Source organism: Eptesicus fuscus, chromosome 12 (assembly GCF_027574615.1).
Source record: "Eptesicus fuscus isolate TK198812 chromosome 12, DD_ASM_mEF_20220401, whole genome shotgun sequence".
NCBI classification, from domain to species: Eukaryota; Metazoa; Chordata; class Mammalia; order Chiroptera; family Vespertilionidae; genus Eptesicus; species Eptesicus fuscus.
In genome coordinates, this window is record NC_072484.1 from 87,520,626 (window position 1) to 87,541,058 (window position 20,433).

The 20,433-nt window shown below is 44.8% G+C and overlaps 1 protein-coding gene across 1 annotated transcript in view; it reads right to left on the reverse strand.

Annotated features, from left to right (window-relative positions):
* The window catches only part of ASXL3 (ASXL transcriptional regulator 3), a 153,955-nt gene that overhangs the window by 89,277 nt on the left and 44,245 nt on the right, over positions 1-20,433 (reverse strand). Inside the window, exons 4-5 of the mRNA XM_054723606.1 lie at positions 18,269-18,377; positions 16,665-16,773 (exon numbers count right to left, since the gene is read on the reverse strand). Of these exons, the coding sequence (XP_054579581.1) occupies positions 16,665-16,773; positions 18,269-18,377 (218 nt within the window). The remainder of the gene's footprint in view (positions 1-16,664; positions 16,774-18,268; positions 18,378-20,433) is intronic.

Consider the following 20,433-nt stretch of genomic DNA (forward strand, 5'->3'; position numbering starts at 1 on the left):
TCTGTCCCGGGTGGTCAGTGCACATCATAGAGACCAGTCGTTCAGCTGTTTGGTCTATTTGCATATTAGCCTTTTACTATATAGGATTACTTTGACATTCTTAGTGTTTGCATAAAAAAAAAAAAAAAAAGGAAATTTACTAGTGAATTGAAAAGGATAACCAAATGGATTTTAGGGACTTTATGGAAAATATGAGAGTGCTTCTGACTACTGAACATCTAAACAAATTTACCAGTTTTCTTAGGAAATGATAGTCTTTGTAGTGTTTCAAAGGTAAACATCCATGCAGCAGGATGGAACACCACCAGCCGCTTCATCCGTGTGCATGGAGTGAACGCCTCGTGCCCCGCTTCATCCGTGTGCATGGAGTGAACGCCTCGTGCCCCGCTTCATCCGTGTGCATGGAGTGAACGCCTCGTGCCCCGCTTCACCCGTGTGCATGGAGTGAACGCCTCGTGCCCCGCTTCACCCGTGTGCATGGAGTGAACGCCTCGTGCCCCGCTTCACCCGTGTGCATGGAGTGAACGCCTCGTGCCCCGCTTCATCCGTGTGCATGGAGTGAACGCCTCGTGCCCCGCTTCATCCGTGTGCATGGAGTGAACGCCTCGTGCCCCGCTTCACCCGTGTGCATGGAGTGAACGCCTCGTGTCCTGCTTCACCCGTGTGCATGGAGTGAACGCCTCGTGCCCCGCTTCACCCGTGTGCATGGAGTGAACGCCTCATGCCCCGTTTCACCCGTGTGCATGGAGTGAACGCCTCATGCCCCGTTTCACCTGTGTGCATGGAGTGAACGCCTCGTGCCCCGCTTCACCCGTGTGCATGGAGTGAACGCCTCGTGCCCCGCTTCACCCGTGTGCATGGAGTGAACGCCTCATGCCCCGTTTCACCCGTGTGCATGGAGTGAACGCCTCATGCCCCGTTTCACCTGTGTGCATGGAGTGAACGCCTCGTGTCCCGCTTCACCCGTGTGCATGGAGTGAACGCCTCGTGCCCCGCTTCACCCGTGTGCATGGAGTGAACGCCTCGTGCCCCGCTTCACCCGTGTGCATGGAGTGAACGCCTCGTGCCCCGCTTCATCCGTGTGCATGGAGTGAACGCCTCGTGCCCCGCTTCACCCGTGTGCATGGAGTGAACGCCTCGTGCCCTGGTTTCTGACGCTCCCGTAAGCATCCGACCACCGGCAGTTGCCTTGCTGAGGGCAACAGACACCTAACTTACAACTCAACTCGCTCTGTTTCTCTCCTACTCGGAAAACCACTGCATCATGGTACCTGTTTCAGCATCGCCATATATGCTGCATCGTCTGGTTTAAGTTCAGCATTAAATTCACAGTGTTAACAGTGAGCCGCATGTCTGGACACAGTGTTTCCCAAGAAAGATTCTGTTCAACTTCGGGTCTAGAACTTCAGACGGAAGGCAGGACCATCAAACTGAAAAAAGTGTCAGGAAATACTATGAAGTTTTCCCCCAAGATCCGTGGTCGGCAAACTGCGGTTCGAGAGCCACATGCAGCTCTTTGGCCCCTTGAGTGTGGCTCTTCCACAAAATACCACGGCCTGGGCGAGTCTATGTTGAAGAAGTGGCGTTAGAAGAAGTTTAAGTTTAAAAAATTTGGCTCTCAAAAGAAATTTCAATTGTTGTACTGTTGATCTTTGGCTCTGTGGACTAATAAGTTTGCTGACCACTGCCCAAGAGGATTCATTTTCCTCTAAACCAGTGGTTGGCAAACTCATTGGTCAACAGAGTGGCAAACCGCGAGCCGCAGTTTGCCGACCACTGCTCTAAACCAACTCTAGTCTGCTTTATCTGACCTTCCAAGATCCCGGGGAAGGATTACAAGAATTCCTTTACTACCTAGGCACTTTTTTCTCCAATCTTTCTTTCTGGAATTTAGTCCTATTTTTCTGAGTCAATTTTCCCTAATTAGTAAATTCTGATAAAATAACTGTAGAATCTTAAAGAATGTAAATGTAATAGAACATAAAATCTATAAGGAAGTGTTCCTTTGGGTTAAAAACACCTTTAAGGGGGGAAAAGAAAGAGAAACATGGGTGAGGCACAATGTAATGAGTCCCTAGGGTATGCCTGCGTGTACGCCTTGACAGCAGGGGCTGTTAACCTGGGCGTGTCTGGCATAGATCATTCTTGTGCCATGGGTGTGCTGAGGGTGGCTAGGTCTAAAAACACGATGTCATTGGACTGTGCAGGTTCATGCAGATTTCTATTCTGACAGCACACATGGTTTCCACTTGGACTTATTCTTGTCGCTTTCTCAGTAACAGACATGACAAATAAATAACAGAGGGTTTGTTTTAAACAGTTGCCTGAGTATTTATCTAAGGGGCTGAGTCTGGCCTCTGAAATCCAAGCCAAAGAAAATGCATGTTGAAGGAAGGACATGGGGAAAACCCTGGTACACGGAGTGGCACCAGGAGCCAGGCAACTGAAGGATCAGTTCAGATGTTCTAGCCAGTGAGTGTCCAACACGGACGTGCAGCTTAGAGAGAGATGCCTCCGTGGGATTCAGAACAGGAGGGGAGCTCTTTCCTGACCGTGCCCAGGCGCCATCACAACACGAATGCCAGGGTCTTATCCCTCCAAACCCCACAGGACTGCCTGCTCCTCTGTGGTGGACGCACGGATGAGGAACACAATTCTAAAGCGATAGAAACACTATTTCTGAGTACATACGGCTTGACTGCCCAAACTCGGCATGCCTCAAACATAGTGCAAAGCTAATTTGCTCCTTTTAAATTCAAGCCATTAATGGGAACCTTGGCATTTGCTGCTCATCTGCCTCTACGTTCTTTCCCTCTCAGACTCCCAAAGCCCTCCTCCAAAATACTCTGTTTGGGAGCAAAGTGAGGTGGAGGGTGACGGAATCCTGGGACAGGAGTGAAGGCAGACAAGTGGGCGACTGGGTCCCTGCAGGCCTGGATTTCAGCCTCTGTCCGCAGGGTCTCCAGCTTGCCCCTCTCTCTCCTCTTGTTCATTCCCCATTCATCTTGAAAATGTGGCTGAGCTGGAAAACACGGGTTAGGGCTCATACTTTTAAATACGGGTTAGAGCTCATACTTTTTAAAGTTGGGTGCTAGGAGACGGATGGTGCCATTCCCTCCAATCTCATTACTAACCCATTGGCAGGTGTGCAAGAGGCCTTTGACCTTGAACTTGGGACACAAAGAAGGGCGAGCTCAGAGGGCAATCTTGACTCTGTTTCTCCTTCCAGTCCCACATCTTGGTTGCGCCCCCCTCCCCCGCCCCCACTCCCACCCTCTCTGATGCAGCCACAGAGACCCGGCCGGATTCCCTGAACACATACACTTGATGCATTTGCTGCAATTGTTCTGATTGTCCCTCTTCCATGTACCCTTTCTCCATCTCTCTGCCTGGCAAACTGATTTTTAAAATTACATTTACTGAGGTAAGCCTGGCCGGCGTGGCTCAGTGGTTGAGCAATGATCTCTGAACCGGAAGGTCACGGTTTGATTCCTGGTCAGGGCACAGGCCTCAGATGCAGGAGGGAGCCGGTCAATAATTCTCTCTTATCATTGATGTTTCTATCTCTCTCTCCCTCTCCCTTCCTCTATGAAACCAATAAAAATATATTTAAAAATCTGTTGAGGTAACATTGGTTAATAACATTATATAAATTTCACATGTACGATTTTATAATAAACATCTGTATTCTCTATTGTGTGCTCACCAAGAAGTCTAGTTTCCTCCTGCCTCCACGTACCTGACCCCCCTTTTTCTCTCTTCTCCCTCTCCTCTCGTAACCGCTATTCTGTTGTCTGTAGCTATGAGGTATTTTTGGTACTTTCTTTTTGGTTCACTTGTTGCTTTTTGTTTTATATCCCACATGTGAGTGAAATCATATGGTTCTTGTTCTTTTCTATCTGACTTATTTCACTTCGTATAACACCCTCAAGATCCATCCAGGTCATTGCAAATGACACTGTTTCATCTTTTTTATGGCCGAGTAGTATTCCACTGTCTATATGTACCACTGAGCATTATTTACAAGAGCCAACACATGGAAACAACCCCAGTGTCCTTCAACAGGTGACTAGACAAACTCATCTTGACAGACCAAACTCACACAGCCTCCCCCAAACCTTTCCTGACCACCCGTCTCTGAGGTGGGCTTCCTCCTCCCCTAATCATGTTCCCTCGGAACTTAGTGCACGGATTCACCACAGTCCCAGGGGGGGAAGTGTCTGCCTCACCACCCACAGGCTCAGCAACTCAGGGACTGATGTATGTACAGATCTATACATGTTGACCTATAAATGTTTATGAAACTACAGTGTCCCATTTGATTTTCATTAAATTTACCTAAACGCTTTTTAAAGTTAACTTTCAATCACTGTTTTTCATAATACTTCAAACAATAAAAATAAATAAATAAATAAAAAGTTCATTGCAAAAACAAAAACAAAAAAATATATATATAATGCACTCCAAAAAAAGAATTCATGGAAGGGGAGGTCAGCAAAACACAGTTTTTCATTATGGAAAAGCACACAAAAAAGGTGAGTTTATTTATTCATTTTTTAAAATCTTGATTGTTGCCCTAACTGGTTTGGCTCAGTGGATAGAGCGTCGGCCTGCAGACTGAAGGGTCCCAGATTCTATTCCGGTCAAGGGCATGTACCTTGGTTGCGGGCACATCCCCAGTAGGGGGCGTGCAGGAGGTAGCTGATGGATGTTTCTCTCTCATCGATGTTTCTAACTCTCTATCCCTCGCCCTTCCTCTCCCTTCCTCTCTGTAAAAAAATCAATAAAATATATATTTTTAAAAATCTTTATTGTTGAAAGTGTGACATATGTCCCCTTTCCCCCCAGCCCCATTTACCCCTTCTCTAGCCCACCCCCACCCCTCGGCTCCAGGCTCACTTTGGAAACAGACGCCCTATTCTGAAAATGTTTAAATGATCCTGGAGTCCATTCAGGCAAATATGGAGACGGAAGCACAGAACGTCCTGTGCAAGTTCGGGGAAGACGCAGGGCCGGCCACTGACTGCCGATCTGCTTCCTTCTGCTGTCCTTACTCGCCGCCTCATTCTAAGAGGACAGTCACGGTTTAGAGGTTTCGCAGAGTGAAATAAAAATAAACGTAGAGTCAAATTTAGACATCGCGATGCTTACTTGGAACAGCAGGAGCTGCTTGGGGACACGGATCTTGCATAACACAGTCACTCCCTCAAAGGGATGCGTGCGTCTCACGAGGCTGCACAGTAAGTAACAGGCTACCTGAGGCAACGGGTGTTCAAAGGTCCAATCGAGGCAGGGAGAGGGGGCATCCTTGGGTCCATATCATTTCTATCAGTTCCCCCTCCAACGACCCCCTTTCCCCATATCTGAAAACTCAGACTAGATGCTCTCAAATCAACACAGGTATCTGTAGAAATAACCCTGATACACACAATTGCTTTAATACTGTTTTCATAAAGAAAAACTTAAGTCAACGACCACACATGAATTCTAACACGTGTGCCACATGTTAGGATTCAATCACATTTTAAAAGAGGGCTGGGTCTTAGAAGGAGCGCATTTATTTTTTTATTAATTATTCATTCAGTTGTAAAACTTTTATTGAGCACTTTCATGCCAGGTCCTGTATAAAATGCAGGGAGAAAAACAGTGAACAAGACCCAAGTACTAACTTTGAGACTACAACTTTTTAAAAGGTAACTTTCAAAGAACAGTAGTATAGAACTCGTAATTTTACCTGAGAAAAACCAGGTCTATAAAAGCCTAGTCATGATAACTACAATTTGTTCTGAAAGATTAACAAGCAGGTAATTTGAAAGTATCCCTAATAAAAAAAGCTTCTGTTTGTGTGTGTGTATATATATACATATATACTGAGTGGCCAGATTATTATGATCTCTGAACGCATAATAATCTGGCCACTCAGTGTATATCCTATATAATAAAAGGTTAATAAGCAAATTGTCCCCTCGACCAGGAGTTCAACCAGCAGGCAGGCCGGCCAACCGCCCATGTCCCCTCCCCCTGGACAGGCTTGCCGGACCCCATCCATGCACAAATTCATGCACCGGGCCTCTAATACACACACACACACACTGAGTGTCCAGATTCCAGATTATTATGCATTCAGAGATCATAATAATCTGGCCACTCTGTGTATGTGTGTGTGTGTGTGTATTTATATATGTGTATATATATATAATACATCATAGTTACACTTGAGATTGTGTGCATCAGATATTCTGGAAATACACAGCAACAAAATACATGCCAAAAAATAAACTGTTTGAAATGATGTCGAAGACCAGGCAAAGCCCATCTGACCCAAACTAAATCTTTCCTGAACTCCATGTCTTACAGAAAAAAAAATAATAAAATAATAATTCCTTAATCCTCTTTTGATCTAGACTAAGGAAAAGTGCCCTCTCCCAAAGCATTCCTATTCTAAGGTAGATATAAGTGTCTGGATTTAAATAATTTCCCTGTTGCATTAAAGAAAACATTCAAAGGGTGTGAGATATCAAGACAGGCCAATTAAATAGAGCAATAATAGATAAACTAATGGAAATAATAATTCCCCCCTAAACAAATTTTCCAGGGAGAAAGCATCTGAACATGGTATGTACTGATACTTGACAATATTTAGCACCATATGACCTATGAATAAAACAGACCTAACGTAACTGAAGCTTTTACTGAGTCTATGGCCTGCTTCATTGGCCCAACCTAATGAACGCACTCCACCTGTCCCACGGACACCATAAAAACATCCCTGTAAGCTCAGACAAGAGAGGAGACACCCAAATCAGAGACAGAGAGATTTCATGGGAAAAACATGCCTCTTAGGTACTAGCCTCGGCCACCTAACCCCTCCTCCTACCACAGAAGCGGTGCGGCTTCCTCTCAGAGCCACGGACAGGATGTCACCATAAGCTGCCCGCGCGCGGAAAACATTAGCACCTTTTCTCCTACACGGCACAACGCCTGTGCCGGTCTACAGTGCGTCAGGCTCCCGAAACATCGACACAGAAGTACAGCAGCCCGCCCGGAAAGTGGGAAGTAGGAAAAAGCGGGAGGGAGAGTATCGCCAAAAGGTTGCTAGAGGTCACGGGTAAGTGCTCCCCTCGCGGGCACTGCTGGTCATTGCCTCACACCCAACACAGGAAAGGGAACTCCGGGTGCACCCAGGGAAGCGAGAGGCGGGGTCAGGCCGCCAGCTGTTGGAGAAGTGGTTATCTGCTGTCACTTTCGACAAAAAGGAGAGGAGGGATGACCTGGTATCAACTTTAAAAACTTTATTAATCACAAACTACATACATCAAACTGAAGCTGGGCTAGCTAACCTGAGTAATTTCAAGAATACCTTTAATTTTGACTTTATTTGAGAGGAGGTTTGTTTTTATTATGAGATCATAGTCCCTTTCCAACCCTTATCTCCACATGATGAAATATTTCCCTCTCGGCACAGAAAACGAGGGGGAAAGTACACTTAAATGGGCTAATTTATCTGCACTTAACAAGAAAACTTTCTTTTCTTCCCTGACTCTTGTATAAATCTTATTATACCAGAACAGAGGCCGCAGTTCAAGGGGAAATACGTAAGAAAAAGAGGTCCCTGGTGGGTAACAGAAGTACAGAATAGTAACCTAGAAGTGATGTTTGAAAGAGCCGGGCTAAGGCCCTGGGAGAGTTAGAATAAAGGGAGTGGGATCTAGATGATGTCCAGCTGCTCCCCATCCTGAGGGAGATCGGGGGGTGGGGGGGAGGAATTCATTTAAGTAAAAGCACAAAAGATTTTAGCCGAAGGAAGAAATGCTTGACTGTAAAGGTTATCAAAAATGCAGCAAGGCAGGTAGAAAGGGCCCGTGAGTCCCAGCGCCGGCACATTTGCTAGTAGAAGAATGTCTGATGAATCCACCGGGTTAAGTGAAACGCTGGCAGGCGAGGCCAGGCCTCCATGAACTTCCGAGGCCCACGTGCTGCTGGTGAACTGTGGAAACCGTGGGCAGGGATGAAAGCAGGGAGGAGGAGAGAGAGTGGGCAGCGGAAGCTTTACATCCTGCCGTGGCCACTGCTGACTGCGAGCAGGATCCTCTCTCCTCCGCGTCTGCCGTCCTGTGTAACCGAGCCAACATCCCTTCCCAGACCCCGGGGCCTGAGGCCACCGATGCGGACCAGGTGGCTCCCTGAGCCAGCCACGCCGTCCAGGAAAAGGCAGATGTTGGATACGAGGCAAACGAGCTTCACCTGAGAAAGGGGGGACCTGGCAGGATTCCCCGCCCTCACCTACAACACGGGAGGGGCCGCCAGGTAGAAACTGACCGTGACCTCTCACGCCATCCTGCGGAAAACCACCCGGAGCACAGGCGAGCTCCTGAAACACCTCCGGCCAAACAAGGCCGGGAGGCCACGAGGAGTGAGCCTCGGCTGGGCCGGCGACAGCGTTTAAAGTCACTCAGAACCGCCAAAACCGGTTTGGCTCAGTGGATAGAGCGTCGGCCTGCGGACTGAAGGGTCCCAGGTTCGATTCTGGTCAAGGGCATGTACCTTGGTTTGCAGGCACATTCCCAGTGGGGGGTGTGCAGGAGGCAGCTGATTGATGTTTCTCTCTCATCGATGTTTCTAGCTCTCTATCCCTCTTCCTTCCTCCCTGTAAAAAATCAATAAAATATATATTTTTTAAAAAAAGTTACTCAGAACAGCCCGGCTGGCGTGGCTCAGTGGTGGGGCATCAACCAATGAATCAGGAGGTCATGGTTCCATTCTGGGTCAGGGCACGTGCCTGGCTGGCGGGCTCGATCCCCAGTGGGGGGGGGCATGCAGGAGGCAGCCGATCCATGATTCTCATCATTGATGTTTCTATCTCTCTCTCCCTCTCCCTTCCTCTCTGAAAAAAAAAAAAAAAAAAAAAAACCGTATTAAAAGAAAGAGCCTTGACTGGTTTGGCTCAGTGGATAGAGCATTGGTCTTCGGACTGAAAGGTCCCAGGTCGATTCCGGTCAAGGGCATGTACCTTAGTTGCGGGCACATCCCCAATGGGAGGTGTGCAGGAGGCAGCTGGTCGACGTTTCTCTCTCATTGATGTTTCTGACTCTCTATCCCTCTCCCTTCCTCTCTGTAAAAAATCAATAAAAAGTATATTTAAAAATAAAAAGCAAGAAAGCAAGTTCCTCAGCACACTCCGTGCACCATGCACAGCCTGCCTGGTCCTTCCCCAGCTGTGCATGACGCTGCCCAGGAGACACTCAGGGCCGCCCCCGCGGACGCCGAAGCCTCATTAGCCCCACCGCCCTTCCTGCAGGAAGCGCCTCATCGGTGTGTAATTGATGTCTCCGCCGAGAGCCCCGCGCACACGCAGGGCCACCTCACAGCACTTTTCCCTTTTGAAAAGCTCCCCCTCCGAGTGTGGCCTCGGAGGCAGCGCAAACAAAGAGCGGGCCGAGTAAGGTTTCATTAAGTGCACACGACTCTGCCAAGAATCACACAACCAGAAACCCCGTACGGAACGGGCCCTGAAGAATAATGAAGAAAGGGCCATCGAAAACCCTCCAACGGTGGGAGTCACTACTTACCCCGGGACCTACGGCTGAGACGTAGGATGTATGTTCTCTGTAATTTCCCCCCCTCAATAGAGTCTTAAAATACTAATCCCCCCGCCAGATTGCTGCTTCCTCCCTGAAAGCCATTAGGGTTAATAACACACAGGAGCGCATTTGATCTCTGTGGATGAGAACTGTACAATCTCCAATTTCCTCATTAAAAAAAAAAAATTAAACAGAAGGGTTGCTTTTGAGTTTAAACATGAAATATAGGCGGGCCACAAAAGGAGCAGCTCGTTTTCCCGCTAATAATAATAATTTATAAAGAGAAGGTGAAGACTATCCACTGATGGTATCATTTGATATGAAATACAAACGGGGTCCGCAGCCAGCAGCGTGCCGTAAGTCAATTTAATATGTGTGAGCAAACTTATGATGCACCAATGTATTATGCTCAGAAAACAACTCAGACACACACACATACACACACACCCATAAATCTCTGACTAAAATAGCCCATAAAATTCAAAACATTTTCTTTGGGTGACACAGATCTATACTTATATTGGCATAAATGGTCATGGGTTGTCAACAAAGATATATCAAGTGATTCACCTAAATCACTCTTCGATCTCGAGAGCTAGGCTTGTAAAATGTGAAGAGTTTACTTTCTCGAGTCTGTAAGCCTCCTTCTTATTAACTTGAGAAACTGTTTAGGAGTCAAAGAAACATAACACATAACTGTAGTTCTGTGTCTTGTAAATTCTATAATCAATAATATGCCCCTTTTCCCCACACTGTAAAAATTTTAAACAAAACTATAAAACAAAACATCTTGGCAAAGCGACTCCCACTTAAAATCCAGCCGCTGGTGGCCAGAAGAGGGCCAAGGCATGGCTATTTTTATCTTCGTTCGACCGGAGGGCTCCAGTGCTACCGACTGGAATTAAGCTGCTAAGGTTCTTTTTTCTTCCCAGTTTTCGTCAAGTGCTTTCTTTTCAAATGCTTCTCCGCCGCCCCCCTTTAATTAAGGGTGCAGCCAAAGTCAATTAATCCTTGTTAATCTGAAATAACTCTTATGGTAGCAGAGGTTTATTCTTCGGAGTGCCACAAGGGGATATCACAGATTGATAGTTATTAGTATTCACCTCAATACCTCCCAATATTTCATTCCAAAGGAGAAATGGAAAAGGAGGAGGGGGATGAGATAAGAATAAAAAGAAAGAAACAGATGCTGGCGGACTTCTCTCCTCCCCCTCCTCTTGCCCTGCCCTTCCTCCCATGTCCACACATCCCCCCGCAGGCCCCACCTTTTCCCTCTGATTATATTTTCAAAGTATATTTGTACAGCTGTAAGAAGTATGGGTATTATATCCATTCTGGTTCAAGTATGTATTCTACACAGAGTAAGCAAGAAAATCACCTAAACCAGTTCAGTTTCCGGGAATGTATTATGGATTTGTGAGAAATCACGTGGCATCCCTCTTCTTCATGTGGATAAGCCAAGGGTTCCTTTGTCAAGTTCTCAAGTTTACAACTGGAACAGATTTGGACAAATGTTGTGAAGGCAAACTACATCCATGGCTCCTGGCTCACAGTGATCCCTGTGGTTCCAGCAGGCTCTCAGGGTTACACACGTCCACCCGGGCTTGCCACTTGGATGAGACATGGAACTTCTCTAAGTGTGTTTGCTCACTACTAAAAAAAATATTATAACAGAGCCTAGGAGTGACTATCTCACAGGACTGCAGTGAGGATTAAACAATATACATGTATGGAGCTTACAAAGGCTGGGCATTATAAGCACTCAATATACAAGTATTTTCAGTATCCAGGTTTTGAAAACGAATCCCAAGGCTAGGTTAATGGACTATACATGTAAGTATATCATATTTACAGGGATGAAAAATATACTTGTCCTACGAGAAGCGGTTGTGGTTTGCAATAAGATGCAAAGTGGGCAAATCAAGGAATACTCAAGGAAATAAGCTATTCACTATGCTCCCAGTGATTCCCCCAAGCAATTTCCCTAATGCAATTTCAAAGGAGAGGCCAGGAAATTCTAGTTTGGGTCACGTTGGCTGGAGATGTGTAGGGAAGTGCTCTTTTGCTGAGCACCTATTCACATTTCCAATTAGGGGAGTTTGCTTATCACACTTTGGTTTAATTGTTGGCTGAGTGCTCTCACCCTCTCCCCGACCCCATCCCAGCCACTAACATCCTCCCTCTCTTCCCTCTGACAGTCAGGATTCGTCACTCGCAAAACCTCCTATAAGCCCCTTCTTTTCTTTGCACACTCCCTTTGCATCTTAATCTACAGAACCTGGCTCGCTCCTATGGACACTTCTTCCTCCGCCCCCCTCTCAGGCAGCAGCCCCTCTCTCTTCCACACGGCTTGTGCCACCGGATTAGAAATGGGGCAGGCGGCATCCATTCCCCTCCCTGCCCCTTAGATGCCTCTAGCGTTGTAGCTCATGTCCTCAGACTAGAGTGCCGATTGCTCCTCCTCATTGTACTTACCAACGAACTCCTGCACGACTCCCCTTCATGGTATGAAGATTTTAGCTCCTAAATGGCATACCCTTTCCATGCTAGTTCTACCACAATCGTCTGTTTCCATTACCCACACAGGTGATCCTGTAATATTGTACGGCAGGACCACCCTTTGCAAGAGGAGTGGGAAACCCCAGGCCCACGGGCCGCGTAAGGCCCGAGAAATCATTTGGTCTGGCCCTGCCAAGGCCTTAGTGGTGAGTTAATTAAATGTTTGACCCAAGAGAGCAGGCTAATGTTAATGTTGATATATCTGTATGGCCTGTGAATGATGTTATAAGTATCCAAATGGCCCTTGGTAGGAAAATGGTTCCCCACCCCTGCTTTACAACATCTAGCTTCCTCCCACTAGACCCTGTTCCAGGACTAAGGTGGGGCAATGGCGGGCAGCTGACTTTCAGCTACGGATGCCCCCTCACCCAGGCCACTCTGAAAAGCAGGTGCACACACTGTCTGACCCCTCAGGACAGCCTGAAACCGAGCCTCCACCTTTCCTCTCACTTCAGGCATATATCCCACAACGTTACCCCGAACTCAACTGAATACACCTGAATACACTCCACTCTCCCATCACCCGTTCTTCTAACTCATTTTCTCTGTAACAGCAAATCCACACAAAGATGCCTCCCCCTTTCACACCATCCCTCCCACACAGGGTCTTCACCCACCCCCTCAACCAGCTTCAATTCCACGGAGACTGATCTTAACTACCCTATTTCATGCACCCTCACGTCCCTTGCCCCTTACTCTTTTAATCATTGACGCCTGGCAAAATCCCAACTCCAGTCAAATCCAACGCTGTGCCTACTCTGGACTTGTTCAGTGGTCGGTCATGAACTTGACAGAAAAATGCACAGCCATGCTGACTGGTCTCATTCAATTCAGGATTAGCAACTTTAGGAGTATCCTTCATGATGTCAGACTCTAGACAAACATTTCATATCTTCTCCTGAAATCTCTACAAAACTATCTTTCCTTTCCTCACCCTTAGCTGATGAGTATGTTTCCTATTTCACTGAGAAAAAGAAGCAAACTTCTACAAGCCCTCTCCCACATGTACTCACCTACCTTTATTTCTAGCCAAACACCCTGACATTTCTGACTGCTTCCTTAGAGAACCTCTCATACTACTAAATAAGACCTATCTCCTCATCTGTTTAAAAGGTCCTATTTCCTTCCCCGCCGGTGTGGCTCAGTGGTTGAGCACTGACCCATGAACCAAAAGGTCCCCTGTGATTGCTGGTGAGGGCACATGCCAGGGTTGCAGGCTCTATCCTCAGTAGGGGTGTGCAGGAGGCAGCCGATAGACGTTTCTCTCTCTCTATCCCTCTCCCTTCCTCTCTCTCTAAAACCAATAAAAACATATATAAAAGACCCTATTCCCTCTCATCATAAGCACATGGCAGTGGGATACCCTCCTCATTATCAAATTCTCCTCCTCACCTGGATTTTTCCATCAGTCTACCGTTATTTTAATATTTACCTCTCATATTAAAAACCGTTTCTCTTGGCTACACTTTCCCATTTCCCTCCTTCCCTTTATCTCAAAAATCCTGAAAGAATTGTCCATGCTTGGGGTCACCAATGCCTGTTCTCCCATTCTCCTGAGCCCACTCCACTCAGGCTTGTGGTCTCACCAGTGCACAAAAAGCGTCCTTGTCAAGTTCAATGTTAGCCTCACAAAGCTAACCTGATAGCTATTTCTAAGTCTTCATTATACGTTGACATATCAAAAGCATCTGACACAGGCGAGTCGGTTCCTCCCCAGAAACACTTTCGTCCCTCGGTTTCCAGAACAGACCACATGTTCTCCTGTCCGTGTATCCTCAGCCTCATTTGCTGGTTCCTACGGTCCTGGGTCCTGCTAACTTTTTAACATTCAAGTCCCCTGGAGCGTAGTCTTTGGACCTCTTCTCTTTCCTATTTTCCTTCAGTTTCTTAGTGATCTCATCCAGTTTCTTGCCTTTGAATCTCATCTATCAACTGACCATTTTCAAATGTACATCTCCAGCAAGGGTTTTCCCCTGAGTTTAAGACAGATAAGTCCAATTATTTAACATATCAGTCTGGTTGTTGAAAAATGTTAACATTTCAACATACTCAGTATGTCCCAAACTAAGTTCCTGATCAATAACCCCTGCCCCAAAGCGATTCTCTTGCAGAGTTGCCATCTACGTTAAAGACAATGCTATTCTTCTCTTTGCTCACACTCAACCCTTGGAGTCATCTCTAACTCTTCTTTATTTCATAACTGCATTAAGTTCAGAATTTTCTATTGGATCCACCTCCATATGTATCCAGAATCCAATCACTTATCATCACATGCACTGCTGTTTCTCTTATTCAAACCACCATCACCTCTTCTCTAGATTATGACAATAGCTTTTTAACCAGTCTCGCGCTTTTTACCTGGTTAACATATACCTATATCTATCTACATGCATATATAAATAGATAGAGGTGGAGACACATATCTATATGCCTTATCTATATATATTGCACTGAATGATCCTAAGGGAGATCATTGTCTCGTTAGCTCAAAACCCTACAATGGTTTAACATCTCATTCAAAACAGAAGCCAACGTCAAGGCACTATATGGTCTGGCCTATAACTTCTCTTACTTCCTATTTTACCATATTTTGCCCCCGTCTCCCCTTTGCTCTTTCTGTCTCCCAACCACCCTGGCCTCTTGTTGTTTCTGGAACATTCTATGAACTCTCCTGCCCCAAGACTTCTATAATTGCTGATGCCTCTACCTAAAACTCTCTCCCATTAAATATCTTCTCCCTCACTCCCATTGGGTCTTTTCTCAAATGTACCCCACTTTTATTTCCTTATTTATGCTGCCCCATATCACTTGTCAGCATTGAATAAGCTATAAATTTTACATATCTGGTGTTTTTTAAAAATTTTTTTATTGATTTCAGAGAGAGGAAGTGAGAGAGAGAGAGAGAGAGAGAGAGAGAGAGAGAGAGAGAGAAATAGAAACATCAATGATGAGAGAGAAACATCGATCAGCTGCCTCCTGCATGCCCTTACTGGAGATTGAGCCGACAACCCAGGCATGTGCTCTGACCAGGAAATCAATCCAATGATCTCCTGGTTCAGAGGTCAATGCTCGACCACTGGGCCACACAGGCTGGGCTCCATATCTGTATGATAACTGTCTCTCTTTACCAACATGAACATCCATGAGTGGTCTCTTTCTGTTCTGGATTTTCACTGTTGTGACTGCAATGTCAAGAGCAGTCCTTGGCACTCAGTAAAAGCTCAGCATATATGTTGAGAGAGACAGCATTCAAGCGCTGATGCAAATGGGTAGTACAACTAGAGGGGTGACCCACTAAGGTTCCCCTTTGTTCAGTTGAAGGAGGAGAGTCTGCCCCCTTCACCAGCCTTCCAGGAAGCCAGACATTGCTGAGAATCGCTGATTAACCACAGGACCTGCCAAAGCTCACAGTACAATTTCAATGGTGGTGGGTTGAGTTTTCAAAAAGGTATAGGATTAGGGACATCAAATTCAATGAAAGTTAATTGTGGGGGGGGGCGGGGAATATAACTGTACAAGGCTTATTTCAGCCATCTGACTAAGACAAGACCCTGTGTTTCCTACATTGATTCGCAATCTCTGCTGCAGATGGGGTAGGTGCTGAGGCAGATTCCATCTCAGGGGACCGTCAGAGAGCACACCAGCCTAAAGGCAGGGGTGCCCAGCACCACACAAAGGGACTCCTATGGCCGATAATAACACGCACGGCGTTGGCTATCAGTGAAACACATCGTTTCCACAATTATCCCTTAAGGTTTGTCTGTTTAAGGAAAAGAGACCGATTCCTACGAGTCCACTGACAGGGGCTTTAAGGACACAACCTTCCTCCCCAAATCACCACCAGGGTCCACCTGTGGGACCAGTGGGTAGCAAGTGGAAAATAATTACAGCAGCTTTTGTGGAACACAACTTTGCCAGAACGGCAACACAGAAACCACACAGACAGCAGAATCCCATGCATGTGGCTGGAGAAAGGTGCAAGGAACTCACCTGGAGAGCATTCAGGGCTGGAAATGCCCCCCGAGAATCGGAAGGGCTGCTTACTTTTCAACAGCATCTCACAAGAACACGACTTATTTGGCCCTTGTTTCACTCTGAGGAATGTTAACACTAAGCTTATTACGGACAAACCTGGAAACGAAGCTATTATAAAACTACTGTGATGTCAAGCACCATCAGACGTAAACCCCCGTCATGCTCAAGCCGCACATCAGACTAAAACCACCGGGTACCCTCAGATGACCCTCTCGCCTTGCATGAGAAATATGCGGATAACACTCAAAATTACTCAGGGGAAATCCATCCCAAATGAAAATAGAATAAAAACAAAAAGCCAGAAACTGTTCACTCTTCTGAGGTACTAACCTTTTGAATCACAGGTGTTTGATGATAAATCTAAGTAGGTGGTAAAACCTTAGAAGAAAATGGTACCTACAGGGCTAGGGAGTCCAGTTAGCGAACTGCCGGAGTTCTATATAACTTGTAAGGGAACAGGGTTTCCCTCCTGAAATCCATCGCACTGACCTCCGTTTCCTTCCCCCCGGGCGTTGGCTTCTGCCATTTCTGTGCCATCCACTTCCGACTCGCAGCCTAAATCCAGCGTCCCCTCAGCTGGGCAGGACGACTCCTCTTTCTATATCGTTTTAAAAAATGATTTACAGAGATGTATTAGCAACTGAAAACATTCAGCACACTTTCAGAATCCTAAAGCATTATCACATTTACTTGTCATTTGAAATTTTAACACTGACTTACTGTTTAATGTAAAAGCACACCTTAAAAAAACAACACTGGCCCTAGCTGGTTTTGTTCAGTGGATAGAGCGCCGACCTGTGGACTGAAGGGTCCCAGGTTCAATTCTGGTCAAGGGCACATGCCCAGGTTGGGGGCTTGATCCCCAGTAGGGGGGAAAGGGTGCAGGAGGCAGCCAATCAATGATTCTCACTCATTATTGATGTTTCTATCTCTCCCTCTCCCTTCCTCTCTGAAATCAATAAAAAAATTTTTTAAAAAGAAAATGTATTTATAAAAACAACAACAACAAAAAAAACTGGGCAAGGCCCATTGCCACAGCTGAGTTTTTGGATGACCTTTTAAAATCCATACAAAATCCATTCCCCTTTGACATACGTTGTTTTCATTATATTTTTCAATTCTACATTCTCTCTGATGTTAGGCAATGACTTCACGACTCAGAATTTTAATCAGTAAATGAAACACCCAAGTAGCTACAAAAAGCAACTAAAATAATGCAAGGTTAACCTGTAGTTATTTTCTGAGACACACACACAGTAACAAGAGCTTAATGCTTAGTAGCTGAGAATCTTCGTTTCTTTGCCAGGTATAACTTTTAACATTCAAAACAAAACCTTCTCACAGGAAATTAATGAACTTTAAACGTAATCCATCATTTATGAAAGCGGTGACTTCTTTTTAATTTGTAAGAAACAATACACTGCTTTCACTCCATGCAAGGCCCATGGGCACTGGGAGACCACGGGAATTCTGCATCTTAGACGGCGTTTCCCATTCCAGTGGAAAATGGGAATTGCGCTCAAATAACGAAGACTCAGATATCTGCAGCTCTCTCTTCTTCTCACATAACAGATATGCATTGTGAGTAAACCTGAGTGGAGATCCCTGTTTGTTTTAAAAGCCAAGTAACATTTAAATCAGCAAGTTTTCAAGGAGAATGGAGAAATGTCTTCTTTTTATGAAACACAGGAAGGCATCAGGTGTGCAGCCATGTCTCCACCGTCGGCCATGAAGTCAGATAGTCTGTGGCAACTGCGATCATCTTGAGCTCTTGGCTGATGATCCATGGCACCCGTCCATGTAGATTTTTAGGAATCAAGAATGCTAAGAAAGCCACAGCTATTTTCCATTACCATATGTTAGGCTGCAACCACAGATATGTTTTCCTTAAAGAAAAATGTCGTTGTTTATTCTTAATATGAAATCATTTTTAAGACATCTGAAAACATTTACGAGGCATCGAGGGCGTTCTTCTAACCTTTACCCAAATCTAATTTTCTTTACCTGCCCATGTCGGGGGGAGGGGGGGGGGGAGGAATAAATGCATGGTACACAGTAATAACAGACATAATATGCACAACAATGCCACTTACTTTGAGAGCATAGAGGCCTGACTTTCCAGGGATCTTGAAGAAGGTTCCATCCCCTATCCGAGTGCTACTGTGGAGCATGGCATTCAGACAGGCTAACGGAGAAGTTCCACTAGAAAACAAAAGTGCGTGAAAATGAAGCAGTCTGAGGCGCAGCTCCTGTGGCAGAACTGTTCTCTGGTCTCTTAAAAAAAAAAAAATCCTCTTGCATGCCTTTTAAAAATATCCTCCCAACCCTGAAAACATCTACATTACAATAACAGGCCAGTCCAGTGAGCCAAAGTTAATCAGATGCATCTGTCTTATAGGCTCCAGGCAAGTCTCCTGAATTGGAATTATGCTTTTATTCATAAAGCAACCAACACTATATTTCAAAGAAACCAAAGCCCAAACGTTTATGTGGTGCTATTTTGCAAATAATACCAGGAAGCCTCGGTATTTAAATATGACAGACAACTTGATGGTTGCGCTTGAATGATCAAATAAACCCAAGTTCAAGGACAGTTCCGTCTTATAGGTTGAAAAGCAACAAAAGAATAATAAGAAACCCGGGAAGGACTGATTTGAAATTATAAGCATTTAAGTCACTCATGGGATTGCATTTCTCACAAGGATAAATAAAAATTTATATCTGTGTTTATATCTCTGACACATCTTCAACAATAACATCCTTTTCTCAGATTTGTCACATAAAGACATGTGCGCTTGGGAGTTCTGCCCAGCTAATAATAATGTTCTGTAGGGAAGATGCAAGTGACTCAATTATGAAATCAACAATTTTTTTTTAAAAAAAGAACTCTAACAGTATTAAACTAGTGATTAAAAATACCGAAGCCCATATGTGCAAACATTACTGAAAAGTACTCATCTACATAGAGAGATGTTTATGAAATGTAAGACACATATGTATTTACTGGGTTAGACTTTAGAGATTTATTTTGTGTTTTGTTTGCAAACCGATATCTTTGCAAACTAGAATTTAGAGCCAGACTTATTACTTTCATTTACTTATGTTCCCATATACATTTTACTCCCTAATATGCTAAAAGACCAATGAATGGTTGAGCCAATATTGATTAGAATCCCTACCCCACCCTAGTCACCTCTCAGGTGAAATATTTGGGGACAAGAGGACCTTTAAGATAATAAGGTTTAAATTTTTTATTTTCTGTGATAGAAACATAATTTTGCATTACTGAATTAAAAGTTTCCCCAAAGCCACCATTATCAAATCTCTTACTTAGCATGGAAAGCCACCAATAAAATGAAAGAGCCATATTTGCTGAGTTGCCACAACACACTTAATAGCTAGTCAGCATATACACACATCCTGGTCCTAACGGTTTCTAAGTATTATAATAACAAGAGCATCTTTATCACTTTACACAGCAGCTCTCTGTGCCAACATGTCAATACGATTCCACTGGGCTTGACAGGAAGCGAGAGCCCTCACATAAACGTGGCCGCGGAACAATGCGGCTGCAACGCTGAAGTCCACATGGTTAGAATGCTGCGTGTTTATGCAATGTCTTCCCTCGTGAACGTCGGCAAGCTCCCAGCCTCATTATTTTCCTTACAAAAGATTTTCTGCTCGTATTTAAAGTAGGCCAGGCCTACTTTGTAAAGTGAAATACATTCATCTCCCCAGAAATGTCTGCTCATGAATAAATTCCAGATAAATGATGCTATACATGTTATACTGAATACTTCAAAATATATATTTTTTATCATTATTCTCTTCAGGCAAAAGCACGGACTATCGGAAGCCGGGAATTATGATGCCAGATTTGTGGAGTTTTAATTTAGTGAAACTGTCAGAAACACAGATTTCCTGTACAGCCTTGGCAAGGGGATGTTAACATTACAAGTAAAATAGAATCCAATACATAAAAATGATACAATGTAGACTTTAAAAAACATAACTTAATAAAATTGTCCTCTTAACATCCACCCTCATGCACATTCTTCCTGATCTTTATTTCTAAGGTCTTAGCACACACAATTCCAAGAGCTCAGATTTAGAATATTAAAGAATAACATAGCGTTGACGACAGCTAAAAAAACACAGAACAAATATAATTTAACATCACTATTAATTTTTTCTAAGGTACAGTAAACAAAAGATAATTGAAGATAAATTGACTATTAAATAGCAGTTTAATGCTATG